Source organism: Dipodomys ordii, unplaced genomic scaffold, assembly GCF_000151885.1.
Source record: "Dipodomys ordii isolate 6190 unplaced genomic scaffold, Dord_2.0 Scaffold6, whole genome shotgun sequence".
Classification (NCBI taxonomy): Eukaryota; Metazoa; Chordata; class Mammalia; order Rodentia; family Heteromyidae; genus Dipodomys; species Dipodomys ordii.
Window position 1 is genome coordinate 16,344,170 of NW_012267222.1, and position 24,766 is coordinate 16,368,935.

General features: G+C 54.1%; 1 protein-coding gene across 2 annotated transcripts in view; it reads left to right on the plus strand.

Moving 5' to 3' along the window:
• The first annotated feature begins 1,951 nt into the window (after positions 1–1,951).
• Positions 1,952–24,766, plus strand: part of Kif17 (kinesin family member 17) — a 35,100-nt gene continuing 12,285 nt past the window's right edge. For both annotated transcript variants that reach the window (XM_013033515.1, XM_013033523.1), the window contains exons 1-8: positions 1,952–2,182; positions 8,923–9,069; positions 10,309–10,410; positions 14,931–15,120; positions 16,402–16,848; positions 19,216–19,313; positions 21,361–21,508; positions 23,748–24,313. In XM_013033515.1, the coding sequence (XP_012888969.1) occupies positions 1,952–2,182; positions 8,923–9,069; positions 10,309–10,410; positions 14,931–15,120; positions 16,402–16,848; positions 19,216–19,313; positions 21,361–21,508; positions 23,748–24,313 (1,929 nt within the window). The remainder of the gene's footprint in view (positions 2,183–8,922; positions 9,070–10,308; positions 10,411–14,930; positions 15,121–16,401; positions 16,849–19,215; positions 19,314–21,360; positions 21,509–23,747; positions 24,314–24,766) is intronic.

Sequence of the window (24,766 nt, forward strand, 5' to 3'; positions counted from 1 at the left end):
CATGGCAAGACTAGAGACCTCTTCATTTCCAATTTAGTGAGACATTGATGCAAAAGACTGAAAGCAGATGTCCTAGGTCTTTATGCCTAGCATTGACAGTACTGAATGGGGGGGGGCAGGCTGGGACTCAATCTGCTGCTCTCTGCTGGAGTCACCTCCTTGGATAGGACGCAGGTCTCAAGTGCACAGCCTGGCCTCACTCCCCTGCAGGAGTGGGGAGTTGTCATATACTGTAGTCTGGAGACAGTGCTTCAAGAAGCCTAGTGATGGGCCAAGTTAGGCTCCCGTTCAGCTCCAGGAGTGGTGAGTTTGTGGTGTGAGTTGTCCAGGTATACACATACTGAAGGGACCAGCTTGTCCCTGAGCTCTTTAACATTCCTTCAGAAAGCATTTATTGATCACACATCACAAACAAGGCATGGCTTGGGGCCCGTGTGTGTGGCTGCCTGTGTCTTAACCATAGCACTATGGGGGAGCCTGGTCCCCCTTTCTCTGTGGGAAATAAAGACAAATAAAATGCATCTCTCCAGACTGTGTACTGCAGAAGTTTCTTGGAAGGAAAGGCCTTCACCCCTTTTGCCTGCTTTCGCTGGTGTTTGCAGCTGATGAAGAAGGCTGAGCCAGATAGTTCAGCATTCGAGAGGCCAGAATGGCCTAAAGGAATTGGGGTGAAGCTTTGCCCAAATCATACACATCTGCTTTAAGCCTCCAGTTTGGCAGGGAAGGGGGAATTTTTTTTTTTTTTTTTTGCCAGTCATGGGGCTTGAATTCTGGGCCTGGGCGCTGTCCCTCAGCTCTTCAGCTCAAGGCTAGCACTCTACCACTTGAGCCACAACAACCACTTCTGGCTTTTGTTTTTCCTGCTTATGTGGTGCTGAGGAATCGAACCCAGGGTCTCATGCATGCAAGGCAAGCGCTCTACCACTGAGCCACCTTCCCAGCCCCAGGAATTGTTTTCTGCAACATGCTACAGCCCTTTGCACAGCCCAGACAAGGACTCCTTTCTCTTCACCTAGCTAAACTCCTTAACCATCATATTTCAGCACCTATCAGATCTCTCCCTAGAACTAACTCTTTGTAGTTTGCTCTCACTTGTGGGATTTTTCAGTGCCAGTCTCCTTTTGTCAGCTTCTGACACAATGCACTCTGCAGAGGGAAGCCCAGGGCTGCCCTTCAGCCTGGAGATTTAGGGGTGCTTATACTTAGCCAGAGAAGGGCAGATGGCTTCAGCAGGCTTGTAAGGTTTTTACGTCATTGAAAACCTGAAGTCAGAAAAAAACGAAGGTGGCCTGGAGTAGCCTCACTCGACCTTTCTGTTAAGTCCCTGACCTTGCTGGAGGCCTCCTCTCCGGGTGGAGTCAAGCGTGGGCTTCCCCGCCAACGGGCACCGATGCCCATCGCTGAACCTCCAGCAGGGGCTGTGGGGACCAGGGGAGAGGACCGACGTGAAAGCATGCAGCACCTAGCCCGCCCAGCACCAGCCTCAATCCTGGACTCCCGGCGCCGAGAGCGCGCAGACGTTCTCCAGCGCCGCCCTGTGACGTCACGGGCGTTGCCGGGCAACGGCGAACGCCGTGACAGCGGGCTAGTGTGAGCGGGTTCGGGTCCTGCGGCGGCGCCTGCAGCCGGATCCCGCACTTCCCCGCCCGGGCCCGGCCTCAGGGACTGGCGAGCCCGGGCGCGGGAGGCGGCGGCGGCCCCGGCTCCCGTCTGGCGACTGGTGCGTGGCCCCCTGCCTCCTCCCGGGGGGGGCCTCCTGGAGAGGCCCATCCCCCCGCAGGGGCCACGCCCCTCCCCGAGGCCACGCCCCTCGCAGTGGCGCCGGCCCCGCCCCTAGGCCCGGGCGGCCCGGCCGCGCAGCTGGCTGCCCAGCCTCGGTGCCCACGTTGGTCGTCACGGAGGTATTGGTTTCCACATTGGTCCGCGCGCCGGGGGTCCCAGCTGTGGCGTCATGGCCTCTGAGTCCGTCAAAGTGGTGGTGCGCTGTCGCCCCATGAACCAGCGCGAGCGGGAGATGAACTGTCAGTCCGTGGTGACAGTGAACTGCGCCCGCGGCCAGTGCTTCATCCAGAACCCGGTCGCGGCCGACGAGCCCCCCAAGCAGTTCACCTTCGACGGCGCATACTACATGGATCACTTCACCGAACAGATCTACAATGAGATCGCCTACCCGCTGGTGGAGGTGAGGGCGCCGGCAGGGAAGGTGGCCTATGAGACTTCAGGCTTGGGGCTACCACAAAGGGCCTGCAGGAAGGTTGGCACTGCCACCCCCAATTGGGTGAGAAGGCTCTTGGGTGTGCGAGCACAGGTGGGTAGCAACAGGCTGGAGAACGCTGGACCCTGCCTGTAGTAGGCCTCTACTTTCACACTGAGCCCAAGGCCGGGCTGGTCCTCACACCCATCCCTTCTGTCTCCTTTCCCAAAGAACCCCAGCCCCGTGACCGAGGACCATAGACTCTCCACCCTAGAAGTACAGGACCTAGAAATTCCAGCCACTCCCCTCAGGCTCCTCCTCCAGGGTGCAGATCCTCTCCCCCATGGCACACTCCCCTCCAGGCCAGCCAGCTCCTAATAATATCAGGGAAACACCAATAGATGACTGCTGGCCTGGCTTTCTTGTGGAAGAATGGAAACCCTTTACCTTTGGTCTAATCAGGAAGCCAACAACAGGTGTTCCATTTATACAGCTTGTACTCTTAATGGCAGCTCATTTGTGTTTCCTATTAAGGAAGATACATTTCACACATGGGGACTCTGAGGCCCAAGCTTCCACATGGGTTTCTAACAGAGGTGCCACTGTGCAACACCTCATGTCTCTTCAACAAGGATTTTCCCTCTAGCATCTCTGCACAGGAAAAAAGGTTAGTTCAATGAGGTGCTGTGGTTGGTTGGTTCCACAAGAACTACTGACCACCTACTTTTTTTTTTTTTTTGTCGGTCTTGGGGCTTGAATTCTGGGCTTGGGCGCTGTCCCTGAGTTCTTCAGCTCAAGGCAAACACTCTACCGCTTGAGCCACAGTGCTACCTCCTGTTTTCTGGTAGTTCATTGGAGATAAGCGTCTCATGGACTTTCCTGCCCAGCCTGTCTTTGAACCACAATCCTCAGATCTCAGCCTTCTGAGTAGCTAGGTTCACAGGCATGAGCCACAGGGTACATGGCTTCTAATCATCTCCTTAGTGAGATATCTGAGGCTCTGAGAAGTCCCACAGTGAAGAAACCATTTTGACATTATATCCAACGTCTCCAAAACCCTTTACATGGGCACTTTCTATTTGGCTAACAAGCCAAGTAATGTCCTAATATCCTCAAGCACTCCCTTCAGTGGGCTCACATCTGCTGGCCTGGTCAAGGTTCATGTGTCCTGAAGGCCAGTGCTCTCAGGTGGTTAGGACATGACCAGAAATACCCACAGGAGAAGGAGAAGCTCCTCCATGGATGGCTGTGGCCCTAAGTAGACAGGTTGTCCATCTCCTGGCCTGGAGTCTCTGTAGAAGGGACAGAAGGGGTCATCTAATCCAGCCCTTCCTTCTATTATTGTAAGGAAACTCAGTCACCAGAAACAGAGAAGCCACCATTAAAAGGTCAAGTTATGAGTCTTTATTGGAGAGCCCAAGAACTCCTGGTGGACTCATGTCTCAAAGACCAGCAGCTCCAAATGCAGCTAGCTTATGTAGTCTAAGACCACACAAGGTGTAGAATCAAACCCAACACAAGTGTTATACATGAGCAAAGCAAACCAGATGAGGCCACCTACACCTAATAGAAAAGCAAACCATTTGGGAAACAATCAGGGGAAATCAAGTGTCAATTATCTAGGGGAGGCATAGACCCAGTCTCCTTTACTTCACTATTGGGTCCCTAAATGTCCACCAAATGGAGGACCAGTCTTGGCTGCATGTGACAGCAGTTTACACTTCCCAAAGCAGCCAGTTCCCTCCATCTTTGATGCTGGGCCCTAGAAGACCACCCTGCATGAGCCAAGGCCCTCCCCGAGCTTCCAACCATGCTCCTTGGCTCTGCCTCAGGGTCCCATGGAACTCTACTCCCTCTGTTCAGGGTTGGCCCCTTAGAGATCATATTGTGTTCTTCCTTCGCCTTGCCTCCTCTAGGGCTATCAGCCTTGCTCTTGGGGTACAATCTCGGTCCACTTCTCATCCTTGAAAAATACCCTGAGGAGGGAGACATTAAAGACACTAAAGACCCGCCCATTAGAGCTCTCCTCTGGCTCTCTCTTCTCTCTGGAGTTCTTGGGATCATATTTATTTGTGCATTCAGTTAACTAACTAAAGAGCATCCACAGCAGTTCCATCCTATACATGTGGAGTATGTGTCAGAGACATGGACTCTTGTCTGCCACAAGCTTGTGGTCAGAAGGAGCAACTAAGCTAAAAAGGGTGCAAGGTAGTGAGTCTGGGGAAATGCCTTCAGGACTTTGGCAGCATAAGGAAAGCCAGAAAACCTGGACTTGGGGAGCCAGGGGAGGGGCCAGAGGAAGGAAAGTCTAAGTGAAGGATGTTGGTTGTGCAAGAAGGTGGAAAAAAGGGTAGAGGCCAAGCCAGGCACCAGTGGCTCACACCTGTAATCTTAGCTATTCAGGAGGCTGAGATCTGAGGATCGTGGTTCAAAGCCAATCCTAGGCAAGAAGGGCCAGGAGACTCTTTTCTCCAATACACTACTAGAAAACCAGAAGTGCCGCTGTGGCTCAAGTGGTAGAGCGCTTGCCTTGAGCTGAAGAGTGCAGGGACAGCACCCAGGCCCAGAGTTTTAAGCCCCACAACCACCACCACCAACAAAACAAAACAAAAAACAAAAAAGATGTTAAAAAAAAGGGTAGAGGGCTGGGAAGGTGGCTCAGTGGTAGATCATTTGCCTTGCATGCATGAGGCCCTGGGTTCGATTCCTCAGTACCACATAAGCAGAAAATAAAAAATCCGGAAGTGGTGCTATGGCTCAAGTGGTAGAGCACTAGCCTTGAGCTGAAGAGCTGAGGGACAGCACCCAGGCCCAGAGTTCAGGCCCCATGACCGGACCCCCAAAAACAAAAAAAGGGTAGAGACCAGCGTGTGTAGCATCTGATCTTCATAAGAGAGTAGGAGCCATTATTCCTGATGGGGAAACTGAGGCCTGAAGAGTCATGGAAAAAGTCACGGACAGTTGTGATTCCCAGTGTCCAGTTCCCATGCTCAATTTTGTTGGCTCCCATTAAAGGCTACTATGCAAATTGCATGCAGAACATATGCACATTACACCCTCAGCTGACTGAGCAGGAGCTGATGCACCATTAGGCCCTAGAGCCAAAGGTGTGTATGTGTCTATTCTGCTTTCTGGTCAGGTATTGGGCCCTAGAGCAATGTCCAGAGAGCCTCTTTCCCAGGACCCTTGCTTCCGGTGCTTACTGCATAAAGCCCCCTGCATGACCACTTCCTGACCTTTCCTTTTCCTCCCCCACTTTCAAATCTAAGCTAACTTCCTGGTCTTCTTTTGCCCCTGAGTGATCTTTTAAAATCTCCCGAAGGCTTTCCTCCTCACACCTGCCCTTGCCTGACCCTGCCCTGAGCTCTCCTCCAGCCCCTTACCTGCCTGGGAGCTGCTTAACTAGTGGCTTTGCGATCCTCTCCTCCTGTCAACTCACACATCCAGAGTCTCCTCTGCCGATTCACCTCCAGTCACCCGGCAGCCACATACCAGGATGTCTGCCTCGTCCAGAGTGTAGAGGGTCACCAAGTGTCCAGACTAGAAGCTGCAGAATTGGTCCCTGGATGGGACATTTGAGAGGGGGCAGAAAAGGAGTTATGTGAGAATGTAGGGCAAATGTTTTTATCCAAAAAAGATGCATAGCACATCCAACCTTACTACTATGACCTGGGCACCACTGCTGAGGATGATGCCAAGTTCCAAGGACACGCCTTTTCCAGGCCGATGTGTCACTCTACATGCTCAAAGCCCTCGCTACCGTCTCTAGCACTGGAAGAAGTGAGAAAGAGGAAGAGTAGATTAACTTCATGAAAGCTGCTTACTAAATAATCACACACCTAGCCATGGCTAGACCAGGGTGGAAGTAGAGAGGGGCTGACCTGGGCCCTGCTCCCTGTATGTGCGTGACCCAGGGGGGCCGGGGTCAGTTACTGTGTCAGACTGTTTTTTTGTTGGTCATGGGGCCTGAACTCTGGTCCTGGGTGCTGCCCCTCAGCTCTTCAGCTCAAAGCGAGCAGCTTTTTCTGCTTATGTGGTGCTGAGGAATCCAGTGCAGGGCCTCATGCATGCAAGGCAAGCACTCTACCACTGAGCCACCTTCCCAGCCCCTGTGTCAGACTTTATATCTTTGTTTTGCCTTTGAAACACATATAAAATTGTTTTCTACTGAACTCCACATGGTCCTATAGAACATTCTAGAACAATGGAAATATTCTGTATCTACACTGACCCAGTAAATACCCACTAGCCACATGATGAATAACATTTGAAATGAGGTGCTGCTGAGGAACTAAAGTTTTTTTGGGGGTGTGTGTATACTGATACTGGGTCTTGAACTCAGGGCCTTACACTTTTGCCTGGCTTCCTTCTTTTTTTCTTTCTTTCTTTTTTCTCCCCCCCCCCTCTCTTTCTTTCTTTTCTTTTCTGTCTGTCATGGGGCCTGAACTCTGGGCTTGGGCACTGTCCCTGCGCTCTTCAGCTTAAGGCGAGCGCTCTACCACTTGAGCCACAGCAGCACTTCTGGTTTTCTAGTGGTTTATTGGAGATCAGAGTCTCATGGACTTTCCTGCCCAGGCTGGCTTTGAACCTTGATCCTCAGATCTCAGCCTCCTGAGTAGCTAGGATTACAGGTGTGAGCCACCGGCGCCTGGCTCTTTTCTTTCCTTCCTTCCTTTCTTTTTTTGGTGGTCATGGCACTTGGAGTCAGGGCCTCATTGTTGTCCCTTAGGTTTTGCACTTAAGGCTAGTACTTGAGCCACAGCTTCACTTCTAGTTTTTTTGCTGGTTATTTGGAGATAAGAATCTCTTGGATTTGTCTGCCTGGGCTGCTTTTGAACTGTGGTCCTCAGATCTCAGCCTCCTGTGTAGTTAGGGTTGCAGGCGTGAGCCCCAGCCCCGGCACAGCTTTTTTTTTTTTTTTGCGTCCGGTCATGGGGCCTGAACTCTGGGCCTGGGCGCTGTCCCTCAGCTCTTCAGCTCAAGGCTAGCGCTCTACCACTTGAGCCACAGTGCCACTTCTGGCTTTTTTCTTTTTGCTTATGTGGTGCTGAGGAATCGAACCCAGGGCCTCAGGCATGCAAGGCAAGCGCTCTACCACTGAGCCACCTTCCCAGCCCCACAGCATTTATGTTTATGTGGACTCCCGTCTTGTGCGTAGGTCACAGTGATGTGCCTGGGCAGTCGCATGTCATTCTAGGGCTTTGTGTGGCCCTCACACTCCTACCTTTATGTTTGAGAGCAGCCATGGGATCCTGGTTGGGTGATCTCTCTGTCCTTACTTCAGACCCCCGTCCACATGTGCGTCTCACCAACTGGGTGACCTGCTACAGAAACCCACACCGTGATCATGGTATCCTTGAATAAGGAAGTGCTGCCCACTCCCTTCTGCCCCAGAAAAGTGGGGACTTATCCTTTATGGGGGACTGTGCAGGGAAATTCTGGCCTTCATGTACCAACATCTCCTGGGGGCTTTGCCTGGCTATGTGCTTGGGGTCTTTGCAATGAAACTGGGCCCTTGGGACCAGGACGCAGGACCACCTCCACATTAAGTTTGAGAATTTGCCGGTGAGGTCAGGGACAGTTTCCATCTTTCTCCCCAGGCAGAACTTGGTGGCAGGCACAGAAAAGCCAGCCAGTTCCTAGTGAGTGAATAAATGTATCAGTGCATGAAGAATGAGTTTAGAAATGACACCTGCTTTGCTTCTAGTCTCCCTTCCCAGTCTCATCTTCCAACCCCAGGCCCCAGCTCTGCTCATACTTGTTTTCTCCTTTTGCCTTTGCTTAAGCTGTGCCCTCAGCCTGGAGTGCTTTCCTCTGTATGCCACTTCCAAACTGCTGTTTCAGCTCCCCAAGTTCTGCCCCAAGCTTACTCAGAAGGCTTTGCCTAGTTCTTCCCACACTACCCCCGTTCCCTCCTTTGTACTCTTCCTCTCTGCTGGTTGCTAGAACATCTGCCATGGTACCCCCACTTCCAGCACCCCCACATTTGTATAGTGAGCACCCGCCTGTGCCAACATATTGTGTACTGAGATTATGAAGCAGCTTTTGGAGGAAAACTGTTTTTCTTGTTGTTGGTTATGGGGCTTGAACTCAGGACCTGGGCGCAGAGCTCTTTCGCTTAACTAGCACTCTCACTTTGAACCACAGCACCACTTCTGGGTTTCGAGTGGTTAATTGGAGACTAGAGTCTCATGGGGACTTTTCTGCCCAGTCTGATTACAAACTGCTATCCCCAGATCTCTGCCTCCTGAGTAGCTAGGATTACAGGTATGAGCCACCAGTGCCCAGCTGGGAAAGCATTCTTATTCTTATAACAGATGAGGAAACTGAGGTTCAGTGTGCCCAAGCTCAGCCCGAGGCCACACAGTACATTAGAGAGAAGATTTGAGCTCAGGTGGTCAGGCGCCCAGCATAAGCTCTTCTTGCAGGGACAGTCTCCTTCCCTCCCAGATTGTGAACTACTTAAGAACACAGTATAACATTAGAAGCATGGCGCGGGTGGTAGAGCGCCAGCCAATGAATGAAAGTGTCAGATACAGAGTCTGAGTCCCGGGCTCAAAAAAAAAAAAAAGCACACAGCTGTACCAGCCTCCTTTCCACTCCTGCCCACCCCCAGCCAAGTGCCACTGGGGTGGGAGACCCAGGCAGGGGCCGGCATGTGTGTATCTGTGGGTAAGGAGGTTGCCCTTCCTCCTGGGTCTGGTCAGCTTTGGCTTCTTCCCACACAGGGCGTCACTGAGGGTTACAATGGCACCATCTTTGCGTACGGCCAGACGGGCAGTGGGAAATCCTTCACCATGCAGGGCCTGTCAGACCCACCATGCCAGAGAGGGATCATCCCCAGGGCCTTCGAGCACGTGTTTGAGAGCGTCCAGGTATGAGCCAGGGGGAGGGCTGGGGCAGGGCTGGTGCCACACTGATGGTCCCAGGAATGGGGAGGGGGATGGGCACTTGTGACCTGAGACATAGACCAAGGCACACATAGCCTTGTGTTTCTTTGGGACAAGCCAAGGGAGGAAGCACTGGTTTCTAGTAATTCTAGCTACCTAAAAGGCCGAGATCTGGAGGATCACAGCTCAAAGCCAGATTGGAGAGATAAGGCCTTGAGACTCCATTTCTAGTTAACCAGCAAAAAGCCAGGCTTGAGGCATGGCTCAACTGGTAGAGCACCAGCTGTGACCAAACAAGCTGTGTAAGATGAGACCTTAAAGTTTGAACCCAGTACCACAAAGAGAGAGAGAGAGAGAAAGAAAGAAAGAGAGAGAGAGAGACTGTGTGTATGTGGAGGGAGGGAGGAAGAGAGAAGTGGGGGGAGAGAGAGATACAAGCTGGGTGCTGGTGGCTCACACCTGTAATCCTAGCTCCTCAGGAAGCTGATATTTGAAAATCACAGTTCAGAGTCAGCCTAGGCAGGAGTCTGTGAGACTCTTATCTCCAATTGACCACCAGAAAGCCAAAAGTGGTGCAGTGGCTCAAAATGGTAGAGCACTAGCCTTGAACAAAAAAGCTCAGGGACAGAGCCTGTGCCATGAGTTCAAACTCTACATCTGACAAAAAAAAAAAAAAAGCAAAGCCAATTGAATTCTACCTACCGGCTCCATGTTTTAATTCACTGTTTTTGGATTTTAACATTCACTTAGCCTTTCCTCTGGATGTGACAATGCTGAGCCCTGTTCTTAGAATGGTTTCCCCTCTCTGGGACAATTCCGCCAGCCAGGCCCTGTTCGATGCCCTTTGTGTAATTGTCTTTCTGGACCCCAAAATACCCAACCCTCATTGGTGGTGACCCCCAGGTGACATACAGGAGCTATGAGAGCTGCTGGGGGTCTGCTCAGAGCCAGATCTTGGTCTAGGTGATAATCGCCAGGCCTGTGGCCTCAGTTTCTCTGAGTAATGGGGAGTAACGGGGAAGCCGCTTTCCCTTCTTCATGAGCTGGAAGGCAGAGTGGGAGGCACCAGTGGGCCTACCAGGCCTGAAGGGGAGTTTGTCCAGAAGAACCCTGTGGCCCTCACCATCCCCCTTCCCCCCGATGTCCCTGCTGTAGGGGGTTCAGGCCTGGCAACAGTGGGGGTGGTATTCGCGGTGTGTCTGCACGGTCTATCTGCTTCCACAGTGTGCCGAAAACACCAAGTTTCTGGTTCGAGCCTCCTACCTAGAGATCTACAATGAGGATGTCCGTGATCTGCTGGGAGTTGACACCAAGCAGAAGCTGGAGGTGGGTACAGACCCTGAGCAGGTGTGGGCCCCAAGTGGGCACAGGCAGGTGGGCCAGCTGAGGGAGGATGGCATCAGGTGGCTATCCCTCAGAAATGGGGAGGTATGCATCCTGGTGGCACAGGGGCAGCTTCTGACCATGAACTTTAGGGGTATCCTGGGTGTTTACGATGTGGGGGAGGGGTGAGTGGGCCTCATGGACTGCACGATGGAGCCAGATCTCACCCTGGGCAAAGCTGTGTCTACCTGCTGAGGCAGAAGGAATTGGGAAGGAATTAGAGGGTAGGTGGGTGGGTACACACACACACACACACACACACACACACACACACACACACACACGTCTTGGGCTTGAACGCGGGATCTGAGTGCTGTCCCAGATCTTTTTTGTTCAAGGAGAGCACTCTATCACTTGAGTCACAGCTCCACATCCAACTTTTGTGTGTGTGTGTGTGTGTGGTTAATTAGAGATGAGAGTCTCAACAGGCTTTCCTTCCCAGGCTGGCTTTGAACTGTGATCCTCAGATGTCAGCCTCCTGAGGAGTTAGGATTACAGGTGTGAGCCACCAGCACCTAGCTCATCAGCCAGGGTGGTCCCTATTAGATGCTTACTGTGTACTGGCTGATTTAGGTATAATCTGTTCGTGTGTCCAAGGTCCACCCTGAGTCAGGTGCCAAACTTGAACTTGAACCAGAGCTGGCGACTTGATCATAAACATCTCATTTTACTTCTGCCAAGCTCAGACTTGGGAACCTTGTTCCTATTTGTAAGGGGACCAGGTACTTCAGACGCTGCCTTGTAGGTTCTGGCGAGGACCAGGAGGGCACAGAGGGCAGCCCTCTAGGCAGCACTGGCTCCATGCAGGAGCTCTTTTGATGCTTTGGGGACACAGAGAAAGGACAGAGACCCCGACAAGGTCTCCAGGCAGAGTCCTCAGAGGACAGATGGAGGACAGCTGACGGCTCATGACAGGGATTGCAAGGGTTAGCTTCATCAGTGAGCCCTGCAGACATTTCACAAATTGCCCTTGGTCTCCTCAAAGTTTAGACTCGGGACGAAGGAGTATCCTCTCAAAGCAATGGGGAGCGCAGCTGGACTGTGTGAAGACAGGCAGAACCAGACGGACATTTTGGGCAGCCCAGCAAGATCAAGACAGCTACCAGTCTGTCTGGGTGTGGTGGTGCACACCTGTAATCCCAGCAGTTGGGAGGCAGCAGCAAGAAGACTGAGAGTCAGATGGGGCTACATAACCAGGCCCTGTCAAAGAAAGAAAGAGAAGGGAGAGAGGGAGAGAGAAGGGAGGGTTAGAAGGAGGGGAAAGGGGAAGGGAGAAAATAGACCTGCCAGGAGCGGACAGCCAGTGTGAGTGGCCAGGCTGGACTCTCAGCTGGCACCCCTGGGCCTGGGCCTTGGTAAGAGGCACTGGTCATTTCTCCTGACTAGGTCTCTTTACGTGCTGCATGGGCATGGTCTGGTCCAAAGAGAAGAGTCCAGTGGAGGATGCTGGTGCCTATCTGTGGCCTCGATGCTGGTGGTCTGCCTTATTCCTCCTCCAGCTCTGGGGCTGCTTATCCGACCCCCACCCCTCCTAGCACCCTAGAAAGTCAGTCACTCCAGATTCGGAGAAGGGAGGCACAGCCAGCAGCTGACTCATTCATCAGATGCCAGTCCCTGCATCACTCCAGGCCTCAGAGAGTGACCTCTGCCTCTGGGCCCCCACAGTCTCCGTCCTCACACAGCGAGCGGGGCACAGACACAGCACTGCTTTGCCCTCTCCGTGCAGGAACTCTGCCACCCGCCTGGCGTTTCTCCTCGCCTCTCCTCGTGTACATGAGTCACAGCTCAGCTCCCAGCCCAGCGAGCAGCAGAGGAGGCGGGTGCCAGGCATCATGCCCACTTAGCAACGCTAGGAAACCACATCTGTGGTTCATCTAGAAGACTACATCTGCCGTTCATAGAACGTGCACCCACCTGACCTGGAGCAGCAGGGACCCCCACTGCTTCCCTGCCACCCCAGACCCAGGGAAGGCCTTGGTCCCAGGCCTTTGGTGAGCTGCTGCTCCAGAGGCTGCCAGTGGGGGTGCATTCCACCAAACACTGTGGGCGCCAGGCCTCTGACACACTCCCTCGTGGGTGACATGTTCTTAGCTGGGAACAGCCTGGAGGCCCTACAAACAGCCCAGGGCACAAAAGTCCATGGACTGGAGATGGATTTGAACATGGACCACATTCCCCTGCAACAGTTCCAAACCTGGGAACCTGATCAATGTTATCATTAGAGGCCATTAAATCAGCAAAGGGCCCAACAAGAGACTTGCCAAGGCCAGATGCACACCCCTCCCCCACCCAGACAAACACCATCCTAGAGCTCAGACCCCTCGAGGCATCTCCAGCATCTTGTCCCACCCCACGAGCAGGTACAGTGTGGGTGACTGCCCCTCCCCGTGGACTGTGGCCTGGTCTCTGCTCCTGTGTCCTCTTCCATCCCCGGCTGCATCTCTGCTGGTTGCTATAGCAACCCAGCTCTGTCCTCTTGCAGCCAAGATGAGCAGTTACCAAGGAACAGGCTCACAGCTGGCAGCCATCACTCGGTGCCTCCCTGGTGCCAGAGTTGGGGGTGGGGTGGGGAAGGAGAGGTGGCGGGGGTGGGGGGAGGTAGAAGAGCGGGGGCCCTCTGGGTGAGGGCTCATCTCCCGCGGTTGCCCAGGGCCAAGGCAGCTTCCTGTCTTCTTTCAGACCTGGCTCCCGAGCCCCACCAGGGACCTGAAGTGCTGCTGCTTCCATCCATTCCCTCCCTCAAGTAGAGCCACTGATCCCCATTTCACAGATGAGGGAGCTGAGGGCCCATCTGATCAAATAAGAAACTAACAGCATAGATGAAGCCTTGGGTGACCAGCCTTCCCCGGGGTTCACTGTGCACCGGGTGAGCCCTGGGTTCTGGGGATGGACAGCATCCAAGCAGGACACTCTGTGGGTGCCACGCGAGGTGCAGCCTCAGCACTCGGGGCTGGCACACAGCCACGTGTTTGCAGGTACTCCTGCTTGTCCTCAGTGCCCTTCCTCACCACCACCTCCACGCCAAGCTCAGCCCTTCCCTGGGTGGCGTTACACCTTCTACAGAATGCTCGGCACTCTCCACCTTGTCTCTGCTGCCTTCCATCATGCTGACCCCACTAATAGGCATGTGGCCTTCAGCAAGTCCCCTCACCCTTCCTGATCCACCCCATGGATCCCAGTCGTGCAGACTGAGTTGTTAGGACCCTGCACACCAAAGCCAGAAGCCTCACCCCCACCCCACAGGGCCCCAACTTGTCCCTCCTTCCCCCCCCCCCGGCCCCCAGCCTGGAACACCTCTGAGCCTCTGTGGCTTCAGCCAGCAGGGCCACTGGCAAACATCTGCTCTCCTAATTCATTCCACTCTTGCCAGAGGGCTCTTATTTCCTTGCACACTTGGAAAATATTGCTTTTCACAGCTCTCTCAGAGCCACAGGGCATCCTGGCCACCTGGGAAGTGCATGAGAGACATGGACCTCGCGTCAGGGCTGGGCTGGGGAGCTGAGGGCTTGCAGAAACCCTGGGCAGCGGATGGTGCCTGAGTGGAGGAGGTCCAGTAGTGTGGGCCATTCCCATTGCCTGGAGGAAGGCCATCTGAACGATGGAGAGAGAGCACTTAGAGCTCTTGGGACCAGAAGCTTCTAGACTGAAAACCATCTTCAGCCAGGAACAGGTGCTTGTACTTATATTCCTAGCTATTCAGGAAGCTGAGATCTAAGGATTACAGTCCAAAGCCATCCTGGATAGGAAACTCTATGATGTCCTTATCTCCAATGAAGCAGCAAAAAGCTGGAAGTAGAGCTGTGGTTCAAGTGGTAGAGGGTTAGCCTTGAGTGAAAAGCTAAGGGACAGCTAGATGCCAGTGGCTCACACCTACAATCTTAGCTACTCAGAAGGCTGACATCTGAGGATCACAGTTCAAAGCCAGTCTGGGCAGAAAAGTCCATGGCACTCTTATCTCCACCAAAGAATGGAGGTGTGGCTCAAGTGGTAGAGCACTAGCCTTGACCAGATGATAGGGCTCAGGGATAGCCCAGTATTGGCACCAAAATTAAAAAAAAAAAGGCTAAGAGACAGTGCGTTGGCTTTGAATCCAAGCTCTAGGACTGCCCCCCCTCAAAAAAACCTCACAACTTTGCAGTAATTATACTAACATCGATGATGGGTGGGGACAGTGCTGCATATTTTGGGGCACTGATTGTACTTTGGGCTTAGCATTGTAAGTCCTAATCTTATTGATTCCTTACCATGTTACCTATAAGACAGGTATCATCTTATGCCCATCTTACAGATGTGGAGGCTGAGTTTTGGGTTCAGTCACTGGCCCCAGATAGGTTTGCAGAGTGGGAAACAGGTGGTCACCTGTCCTGCAAGAGGACTGTGGAGGTCTGAATTGAACTGTTGTCTTGGGCTCCTTGGAGACAGGGGGCCCCACTGTCCATCCTTCCCCTTCCCCTTCCCCCCAGCTGAAGGAGCACCCAGAGAAAGGCGTGTACGTGAAGGGGCTGTCCATGCACACGGTGCACAGCGTGGCCCAGTGCGAGCACATCATGGAGATGGGCTGGAAGAACCGCTCGGTGGGTTACACGCTGATGAACAAGGACTCTTCGCGCTCTCACTCCATCTTCACCATCAGCATCGAGATCTATGCCGTGGGTATGCAGGCGGCGGTGGGTAGCTGGGCCCAACCCCTGGAGCCAGGTTTCTACCGGCCAGTCAAAACCCTGCTAGAGCTTGTGAGCACTGTGGGAAATGGGGAAGGGGTGCCCCCAGGGACTGCCTGGAGGGGGCAGACGGGTCTCCTGTGCTGGCTGTGCCCACTAGATGACAAAATGGACTTAATGAACATTTACTAGGTGCCAACCAAGCCACACACAGTAGCTCACTCTGTGTATGTGTGTGTGTGTGTGTGTGTGTGTGTGTGTGTGTGTGTGCACGTGCATGCATGCATACACATCCCAGTCCTAGGGCTTGAAATCAGGACTTTCACTCAAGTCTAGGTTTTACTACTTGAACCACTGCTCTACTTCCAGCTCTTTCTGCTTAATTCATTGGATATAAGAGTCTAATGGACTTTTCTGTCCAGACTGGCTTTGAACTGTGATCCTTAAATCTCAGCCTCAGCTAGGATTACAGGTATGAGCCAGTGCATCTAAACCCAGGACTCCAGCCAGTGTCTGGCTCTCCTGTGCCCAGCACCCAGGCTCTGCTCTGCTGTACAGCCCAGACTCTGCAGAACTGGCCTTGTTTTTTTTTTTTTGTGTCGGTTGTGGGGCTTTAACTCTGGGCCTGGACACTGTCCCTGAGCTCTTCAGCTCAAGACTAGTGCTCTACCATTTGAGCCACAGTGCCACTTCTGGCTTTTTCTGGTTATGTGGTGCTGAGGAATTGAACCCAGGGCCTCATGAATGCGACGCAAGCACTCTACCACTGAGCCACCTTCCCAGCCCCTACTGGCCTTGTTTTAGAGAAACTGGACTCCTGCTGGGAAAACCCAATGAAAATATGATGCCAGTTGACTTTATTCTTCCCAACAACCAGCTCTCGAGGAGAGCCAGCCAGCTGTAGTCTGCATTAGCGAGGTACATGGCTCTACCAATGTCACACAGCAAGAAGACAGATATGTCTTGGGAGTCAAGGCTACAGGTCTCCAAAGTAGATGCTTTTAAGGACATGATATCTTTTGCCTTTGGCCCCATGGGTCAGCTCCAAGGTCTGATCTTGAGTTTCCATCTGTGTATCCTTGGGTGAATTGTGCTCCATTTCTGAGCCTCCGTGTTCACATCTGTGAGATGGGTACCATGGCTGGGCTTCCTCCATGGGGCTCCTGTTTTGCTGAAATGAGGCTTTCGGTGGGTGGCGAGCACCTGGGACTTGGAGAGCTGCGCGAGCTTCTGTGGGGCTCACCCCGAAGCACCTTGCTTTGCTTGTCTGCAGATGAGAGGGGTAAGGACCATCTTCGTGCGGGGAAGCTGAACCTGGTGGACCTGGCAGGCAGCGAGAGGCAGTCCAAGACAGGGGCCACGGGGGAGCGGCTCAAGGAAGCCACCAAGATCAACCTGTCCCTGTCCGCGCTGGGCAATGTCATCTCTGCCCTGGTGGACGGGCGCTGCAAACACATCCCCTACCGAGACTCCAAGCTCACCCGCCTGCTGCAGGACTCGCTGGGCGGCAACACCAAGACGCTGATGGTGGCCTGCCTGTCCCCAGCCGACAACAACTACGACGAGACCCTCAGCACGCTGCGCTATGCCAACCGAGCCAAGAACATCAAGAACCAGCCTCGCATCAACGAAGACCCCAAGGAGGCGCTGCTCCGAGAGTATCAGGAGGAGATCAAGAGGCTGAGGGCCATCCTGGCCCAGCAGATGAGCCCCAGCACAGGTGGGACTGAAGGGGCGGGGCCTCCCCTCTCTTCCAACGCCCCTCCCTCCCAGCGGAGGCCAGCACCTCCTGTGAGCAGTGTGATGAGCAGCCCCGGGCCCTGCCCGGCCCCTGCCCAGCCCCGCCCCGCTCACTGCGCATCTGCCCTGTCTTCTCCCTATTTTCTGCCCCCAGTCTCTGTGGCAGCGTCGTGATCTTAGCGGCTGGCTGATTCACTTCCTCACATCCCACCCCGGCTCCTAACTAAGCAGCTTGTTACTGCGTCTGTCACGCCCAAACTTTGGGCTGTCATCTGGCAAGGGGGAGCCAGGCCTGGAATAGAGGCCTGCAGGACCTCCCCACCCAAGGGGCCTGGAGGCGCTCTGTTCAGTTCCTCTGCCTCTTGGAGTTAACCAGACTATTCATACTTCCGTCCATGGGCCCCTGATCATTCTACACCAACCTCTTTGTTGGCCTGTCCCCCGATCCCATCTATCCTCAATGACTCATTCACGTCTACCTTTCCATCTGTCTTCCCACCCACTCCATGACTTACCCATCACCTGCTCACGCATCTGCCCACCCGCCCACCCCCCTCCCTTCCTGCTCTCCACCCATCATTCCAGTCACCCAGCTGTCTATCCACTGATTCATCTTCTCTGCCCCTGGTACACATTCACCTCCCAGCCCCACCCCGGTCTGCCTATCCATCCAGAGGTCCCTGAACACCTCCTGTGTGTAGGCCGAGGCTGGGTGCTGGGGACAGTGACGGGTCAGACACTGCATCATGATCTGCTGAGGGAGCAGGACACTACAGAAACTACCACCTATGCAGAACAGAGGTTAGGACTGAGAGGAGGGCATGTCCAGGCAGGATGGGATGCAGCCAATGAGAAGGCTCTGAGGACTCATGATCAGGTCTGGTCTTAGCAGTGAGAGCTTTCTTGCTAAGATGATGTTTCTGCGGGCTGTCTGGGGGCGGGTGCAGGATGGTGAGCTAGAGGGTGGCCAGGGCAGCATGGAAGGGCATGCTGCACCTTCCTACTGACCTTCCTCCCCAGTCTGACCCTGCTCACCACCACCCTTGATAAGGGGAAGACAGACAGGAGAGGCCAGGGTTACCAGCTCTGCCCCAGGGTCTCCTCAGCCCTCGCAGTGGCCTGGTGCCCCTCCTTGCCAGTCCCTGGGTAAAGATCCTGGTTCTCAGAGGCAGCGGTTAAAAGCTGGGAGCTAGCTCACTTGCTGTGACCAGGGCTGCAGGGCCTTGGGGCTCCTCCTGGTATACTGTGTGTCTCTGACTTTCCCTTTGGCTCGGTGTGAAGCATTTGCCCCTTTTGCCCCCAGCCCTCCCCCACACCACCCCCCACCCCGTGCTGTCTCGCCCCTCCTCCAGGCAGGCCTCCCCATTTCTCTTAAGTGGCCCTTGTCAGTGAGAAATGCAGCTGTCAGGGCCGGGAATGTGGCTTAGTGGTAGAGTGCTTGCCTAGCATGCATGAAGCCCTGGGTTCCATTCCTCAGCACCACATACGCAGAAAAATCAGAAGTGGTGCTGTGGCTCAAGTGGTAGAGCGCTAGCCTTGAGCAAAAGAAGCTGAGGGACAGCGCCCAGGCCCTGAGTTTAAGCTCCAGGACTGGCCAAAAAAAGAAGTAATGCAGCTGTCTGGCCTCAGACTGGCCTTGTCCTCCTGACCCGGCTGGCCCTCCCACACCCTCGCTCCCTGGACACCCTCAGCCTCCATCTTCCTCTGGGCTCCCCAGCTTCCCCTGAAGATCCTCCCTTTCCCAGCCCCAGTACCCTGGCTGTTCCAGGGTTGCTTCTGTGTTCCCTTCTGCTCTCCGCCTGACTCCTGAGGCGCTTTGGGATCAGCCTCGTTTCCTTTCCACACTTCACTCTGCCTGTTCTCCCCATGACTCACTTTTTCGAGCCTAGTGGCTTCCCAGTGTAGACTCATGCCTGCCCCAGGGCCTTTGAACACTCTGCTCCCGGAGTCTGGAAAGTTCTTTCCCCAGATCTCTACATGCCTCTGTCCCTTACTTCAGATCTCTACTTTCATCTTGCCCCTACTCTAAGGCTGTGCTTGGTCACAGGACCGGAGGTGGATCCTCCCGTTTCCTCCTGCCCTACCTCAGCATCCTCCTGGTTTTGCGCTCGTGTTGCTTTCTCCACGGGACGCTCAGCGTAGATGTAGAATTTGCCCATTCTACAGTCTCCAGAAGCGCCGGCTGCCCCACACCGGCTTGTTGGGTGACTGAGTGACACCACCTTCTACGGAGCTGTGTCTGAATCGAATTCGACACTGTCACATCTTTTCTGAATATTCACATGGTTCTGATCTCTTCCCACCATGTGTGCCCGGCTCTGCACTACTCTTCTCTGTTTCCCTGCAGCCCTGCAGCCCAGCCAGGTGCCCTTGGTTGAGGAGAGACTGTTGCCACCCCCTGTAATCCAGCCCGACACAGAGGTGGAGAAGCAGCTGATCCGGGAGGTAAGAGCAGAGCCGCTGATGGGCAGGCTCGGTGGGCCTGGCTGGCTTTGAATCACAGTCCTCATATCTCAGCCTCCTGAATAGTTAGGGTTACAGGCGTGAGCCCCACCCCACCCCCCGGTACCCAGCATTGTCCCACCTTTAGTAGCGGAGAAAGCTGGGACTCCCTGAGATGCCAAGACTTACTGAAGGTCATACTAACCAAAGTGGGATTTGAACTCAGGTTCCTGACTCCACACCACAGTCTGAGTCACACCAGTGGGGAGAACACAAAGGGCTTTGGGGATACCCCAGAGACTCCCTCTCCTCAATACTGAACGCAAGGATCATGGTTGATGGCAGTACAGAGGCTTGGCTGCGTGAGTGGTCTGTGCAAAGGCCAGGTGGTCAGAGAAGAATGGATCTGTCCTCAGAGTTGCCACCAAGCCCACTATGGGCTGAGACCAGGGAGCCTATTTGATCTGTGGTCCATGTGGGGTTGTCCACTGGAGAAAAATGGTCACCCCCCATGGGGCCTCTGGGCTCTCACAGGTGTGTGTCCACCATCCCTGAAAGCAGCAGGGCAGAGATCCTCGCTCCTGTCTGGGCTTCATTCAGACTCCAGGCTTGGTTGGCTCTCAATGAGAAGCCTGATTCTGGGCTGCGTGGCTCTCCTGGGGTCTGGCTTGCGTGTGGCCTCTGACAGGCCGAGGGGGCTGAGGACTGGCTAGGGGCGGACCAGCTAATGCAATTTGGTCCTGGGAGCTCAGGTCTGGGGTAGGTCCAGTGTCCCAGGAGAGGAGAGCTGAGCTCAAGCCCACAGAAATGAGAGAAGTCACACTTTCAAGCTTCTGAGTGGGTGTAGACTTGCCTAGTGATGGTGGACTCAGGGTCACAAATTCCCCAGGCTGGACAAAGGGAGGTTTCCTCATTCCTGGGCAAGCCCTGGCTATCAGCAGGTGAGCACCACCGCCCCCTAGTGGTCACAAGGGAGAAGAGACAAAAAATGAAGCCAGAATGGCCGGGTTAGGGGGCATAGCTCAGTAGTGAGAACACATGTCTAGCATGCTTGAGGTCCTGGGTTCAATCCTCAGCATGATCAAAATTAAAAGGAAGGGATTTCCCCAGCAACATGAGCAGCCACTGAAGGAGCACAGTGAATGTGGCTGTGTGAATGGGCAGAGAGAGCGGAGGTGGGGACATGTGGGGGCTGATGGGATAAGGGTGAGCATCTGGGGGCTGGGAATGTGGCCTAATGGCAGAGTGCTTGCCCAGCATGCTTGAAGCCCTGAGTTCAATTCCTCAGTACCACATAAATAGAGAAAGCCAGAAGTGGTGCTGCGGCTCAGGTGATAGAGTACTAGCCTTGAGCAAAAGCAGCTCAGGTCAGTGTCCAGGCCCTGAGTTCGAGCCCCCCAGGACTGGGGGGGAGGGTATCTGGGGGTGCTGGTGGCCCACACCTCTAATCTTAGCTGCCCAGGAGGCTGAGATCTGAGGATCACAGTTTGAAGCCAGCGGAGGCAAAAATGACTACAAGACTCTGCCTCCAATTAACTAGGAAAAAGCTGGACTAGAGGTATGACTCATGTAGTAGAGAGTACTAGTTGTAAGCAAGAAAGCCAAACAAGAGTGAGAGGTTCTGAGTTCAAGGCCCAGTACCAACACACACACACACACACACACACACACACACACACACACACACACACCCCACACACACATATACAGAGTGCTACCACACAGATGGAGAAAATATTCTACTCTGTCATCAGTGCGTTAAGGGCTACCAGGTAAAAATGTATTTGTGGGTGAACAAAGGGGTTCAAGACACAGTGTTGTATGGAAAGAGTTTGCAAACAAACATATCTATCTATCTATCTATTCCATTAAAAATGCACAAAGAAAGCCAGGTGCTGGTGCCTAATGCCTAACGACCTCTCTGCCTCTCTGGCCTCTCTGCCAGTGAGCAGCTGCCAGCATGCCATGGGTCTCGAGTTATTCTCTTCTGTTGTCCGCAATGTGTGAATTACTGGAAGGCGCTACCCTCCCCATCTTCCCTCCCACCCAGGAGTACGAGGAGCGCCTGGCCCGGCTGAGGGCCGACTATGAGGCGGAGCAGGAGTCCCGGGCCAGGCTGGAGGAGGACATCACAGCCATGCGCAACTCGTACGACGTGAAGCTGTCCACGCTGGAGGAGAGCCTGCGGAAGGAGACAGGTGCGTGCCGCCTCCTCCCCCTGTAGTTACTGCCTGCAGAGGGCCCCGTGCACCCGACCCGCTTAGTTCCCACCTCACACCACAACCGCCCAGCCAGACAGGTACCACAGTTAGCCGGGTGGCACAGATGAGGAAACCAAGGCAACCTGGCATTGTCTTCACAGCTGGTAAAGTAGAGCCTGGGTTCCAAGTCTGTATGGTGGGGCCTGGCCCCGGGCCCGGCTCAAGGCACCTCTTGCTGTGGTGCCTGTCTGTTACCAAGGCAACCACATCCCGTAAAGACTCAGTCACAAGGAAGAGTGTTTACTTGTGTGGATGTTTCTGTCTTCTATTTGGCCTTTTAGGATGCTTTCCCATGGCTATGACTCAGATACCCTGTTGCAGAGAGGCTGGGCTGCCTACTGCCACCGGTAGTACGAGAACAGCCTGTCTGGTGCTGGTTGTAAGGATGAGTACTGGGGTCAGCGCTGCTTGTGGCCATCGCTGTGTGCCACACACTATAGGGGAGCTCTCCGTGCCCCCTTCTGAGCTCCCCCTTCCTGGGAGAAGCTACCAATTCCTCACATAACAGGTGGAGAAACTGAGGCTGGGTGAGGTCCAGGCCACTTAGGCAGAGGAGGTGCCATGCTTCAGTAAGGGGAAGCAGGACGCTCTGTCTCTGTCTCTATCTCTCTGTCTATCTCTCTGTCTGTCTGTCTCTGTCTTTCTGTCTGTCTGTCTGTCTGTCTCTCTCTCTCTCTCTCGGTCATGGGGCTTAAACTCTGGGCCTGGGCACTGTCCCTGAGCTCTTCAGCTCAAGGCAAGCACTCTAATTGGAGATAAAGAGTCTCACAAACTTCCCTGCCCAGTCTGGCTTTGAACTGTGATCCTCAGATCTCAGCCTCCTGAGTAGCTAGGATGACAGGCGTGAGCTATAGGCTCCCAGCTAAGCAGGACTCTCTTTAGGGGACCAGCAATGATGTGTGGAGGGGGTTTAGAGCCCCCGCCCACGTGAGGGGGAGGCTGCTCCTGACAGGCCCAGAGGAAGGAGAGGGCAGCTTTTAGCTTTCTGTGCTTCAGACTGTTGCTTACCATATGAATACTGGGCCTCCACTATTTAGTTACTGGAGTGCTGATGTGTTCCCACACGTGCTAACGTGAGTGAGTTCAGTTTCCATTTGGCATTGGGCACCCGGCATCCTCTGGGGCCGGGGTGCTGTCGCAGGGTCCCGGGCCCTCGGTGCTCAGCGTTGGGAGTCAGTGGGAGTGGAGGGGCAGCTGCTCCTGGGTGGAGTCTGGGCTCCGTGCTGGAAGGGAGGACTTCCCTGAAGAAGAGGAGGCAGGGTTTAGGCTCTGATGAGGAGTGAGCAGCGTGGGGATGGGGCACACTGGCTTTAGCTGGACTCTGCGTGCTCAAACTCTCCAGCTCAGACTGTGTACTCAGACTCCATTCTTGGAGATGGTGAGTTTGTGGCCACCTTTTTGGGAAGTGGTCCCACACCTGTCCCCTCTGAGATGCTGTAGGAGGTTCTCTGGCTCTGTGTCTGTCCATCTATCTGTGTCTTTCTCTCTCTTGTTCTTTCTTTCTTTTTTTTTTTTGGTCAGTCATGGGGCTTGAACTCTGGGCTTGGGCGCTGTCCCTGCACTCGTCAGCTCAAGGAGAGCGCTCTACCTCTTGAGCCCAGCACCATTTCTGGTTTTCTGAGTGGTTTATTGGAGATAAGACTCTCAGGGACTTTTCTGCCTGGGCTGACTTTGAACCTTGATCCTTAGATCTCAGCCTCCTGAGTAGCTAGGATTACAGACGTGAGCCACTGACGCCCAGCTTGTGTCTTTCTTTCTTTGTTCTGGTATCAGAGCTTGAACTCAGGACCCTCTATGCTGTCCTGTACCTTTTTTTTTGCTCCAGGCTAATGCTCTATCACTTGAGCTTCACCTCCACTTTTGGCTTTTTCCTGGTTAATTGGAGATAAGAGCCTTTCTTGCCTGTGCGGGCTTCAACCTTCAATCCTCCGATTTCAGCCTCCAGAGTAGCTAGGGTTACAGGTGTGAGTCACTGGTGCCCAGCCCTCCCCCCATCTATCTACATTTCTAGCTATCTGTCTAGCTGTTAGTCTATCTATCTATCTATCTATCTATCTATCTATCTATCTATCTATCTATCTATCTATCTATGTCTCTGCCTGTCTGTTTATCTAGCTGTGTCTTTCTGTCTGTCTCTGTCTGTCTGTCTGTCTCTATCTATGTCTCTGTCTTGCAGAAGCTGTCCTGAAGGCAGAAGTCCTTTACCCGGCTGAGGTCATGTCCAAGGCCGAGTTTGCCAGCAGGTCCGAGCATGCCCCGGCTGTGCAGTACGAGATGGTTATGAAGCCTGAGATCCTCTGCATGGCCGAATTGCTGCCCCCCGGGGAGTTCACCAAGGCCCAGGATTCCCCAGGGTTTGAAGAGCTGTCCCAAATGGAGCCCGCCAAGTCTGAGATTTCTTTTGGGTCCAACGAGTCCTCTATACTGGAAGACTCCTCCATGTCAGAGGCCTTCCCTGGGCCTGAGGAGCTTGCCAACGTGGAGTTTTCGGGGCCTGGGGTGGAGTCTGGGGGCAGGTACTTCCCAGAGGACTATCTTGGCCAGGAGGCCCAGGGGCCCTCGCTGGAGGGAGAGAATGACATGCAGGATGAGGAGGTGCCCATGGTGCCCCTGCAGGTGGCGTCAAATCTGCAGGACCCGCTTGTCCACCTGGAGGTCAAAATGGCCCAACTGTCCCCCACTGCGGCCGTGGGGGATGCAGCGCTGGCGGACATCACTGAAGACCCAGTGCAGGTAGCTGGGGCTCTGTGGGATGCAGGCAGAATGGAATGGGGCCTGGGGGCTATTGTGTGGACAGGATTTCTCCCTGTGTCTACTGTGGCTTTGACCTAGTGGCCAGCCTGGGGGCCTGGTATCCAGGGGTGTCTGGGGGAAAATTCTGGCCAATGCAGAGACATTGGGATGGAAATACGAAGCACCTACTCCACAAGTGGACACAGCCTGCGGGGGGGCTATCATGTGACTCGGGGCTCAGGCCTGAGGAGATCTGGGTCCTGGGACCCCTCCTGGGCTCACAGGCTCAGGGCAGTGAGCTTGGAGGATGTTATTGGGAACTCAGCTGCCTCTTTTAGGACCCTAGGTCCTAAGGTGCTGCTCCTCCCCCTTCCTTCTCTTTCTTTATGGTTTAAAGAAATGTTCTTCAGTCGGGTACTGGTGGCTCACACCTCTAATCCTAGCTACTCAGGAAGGCTGAGA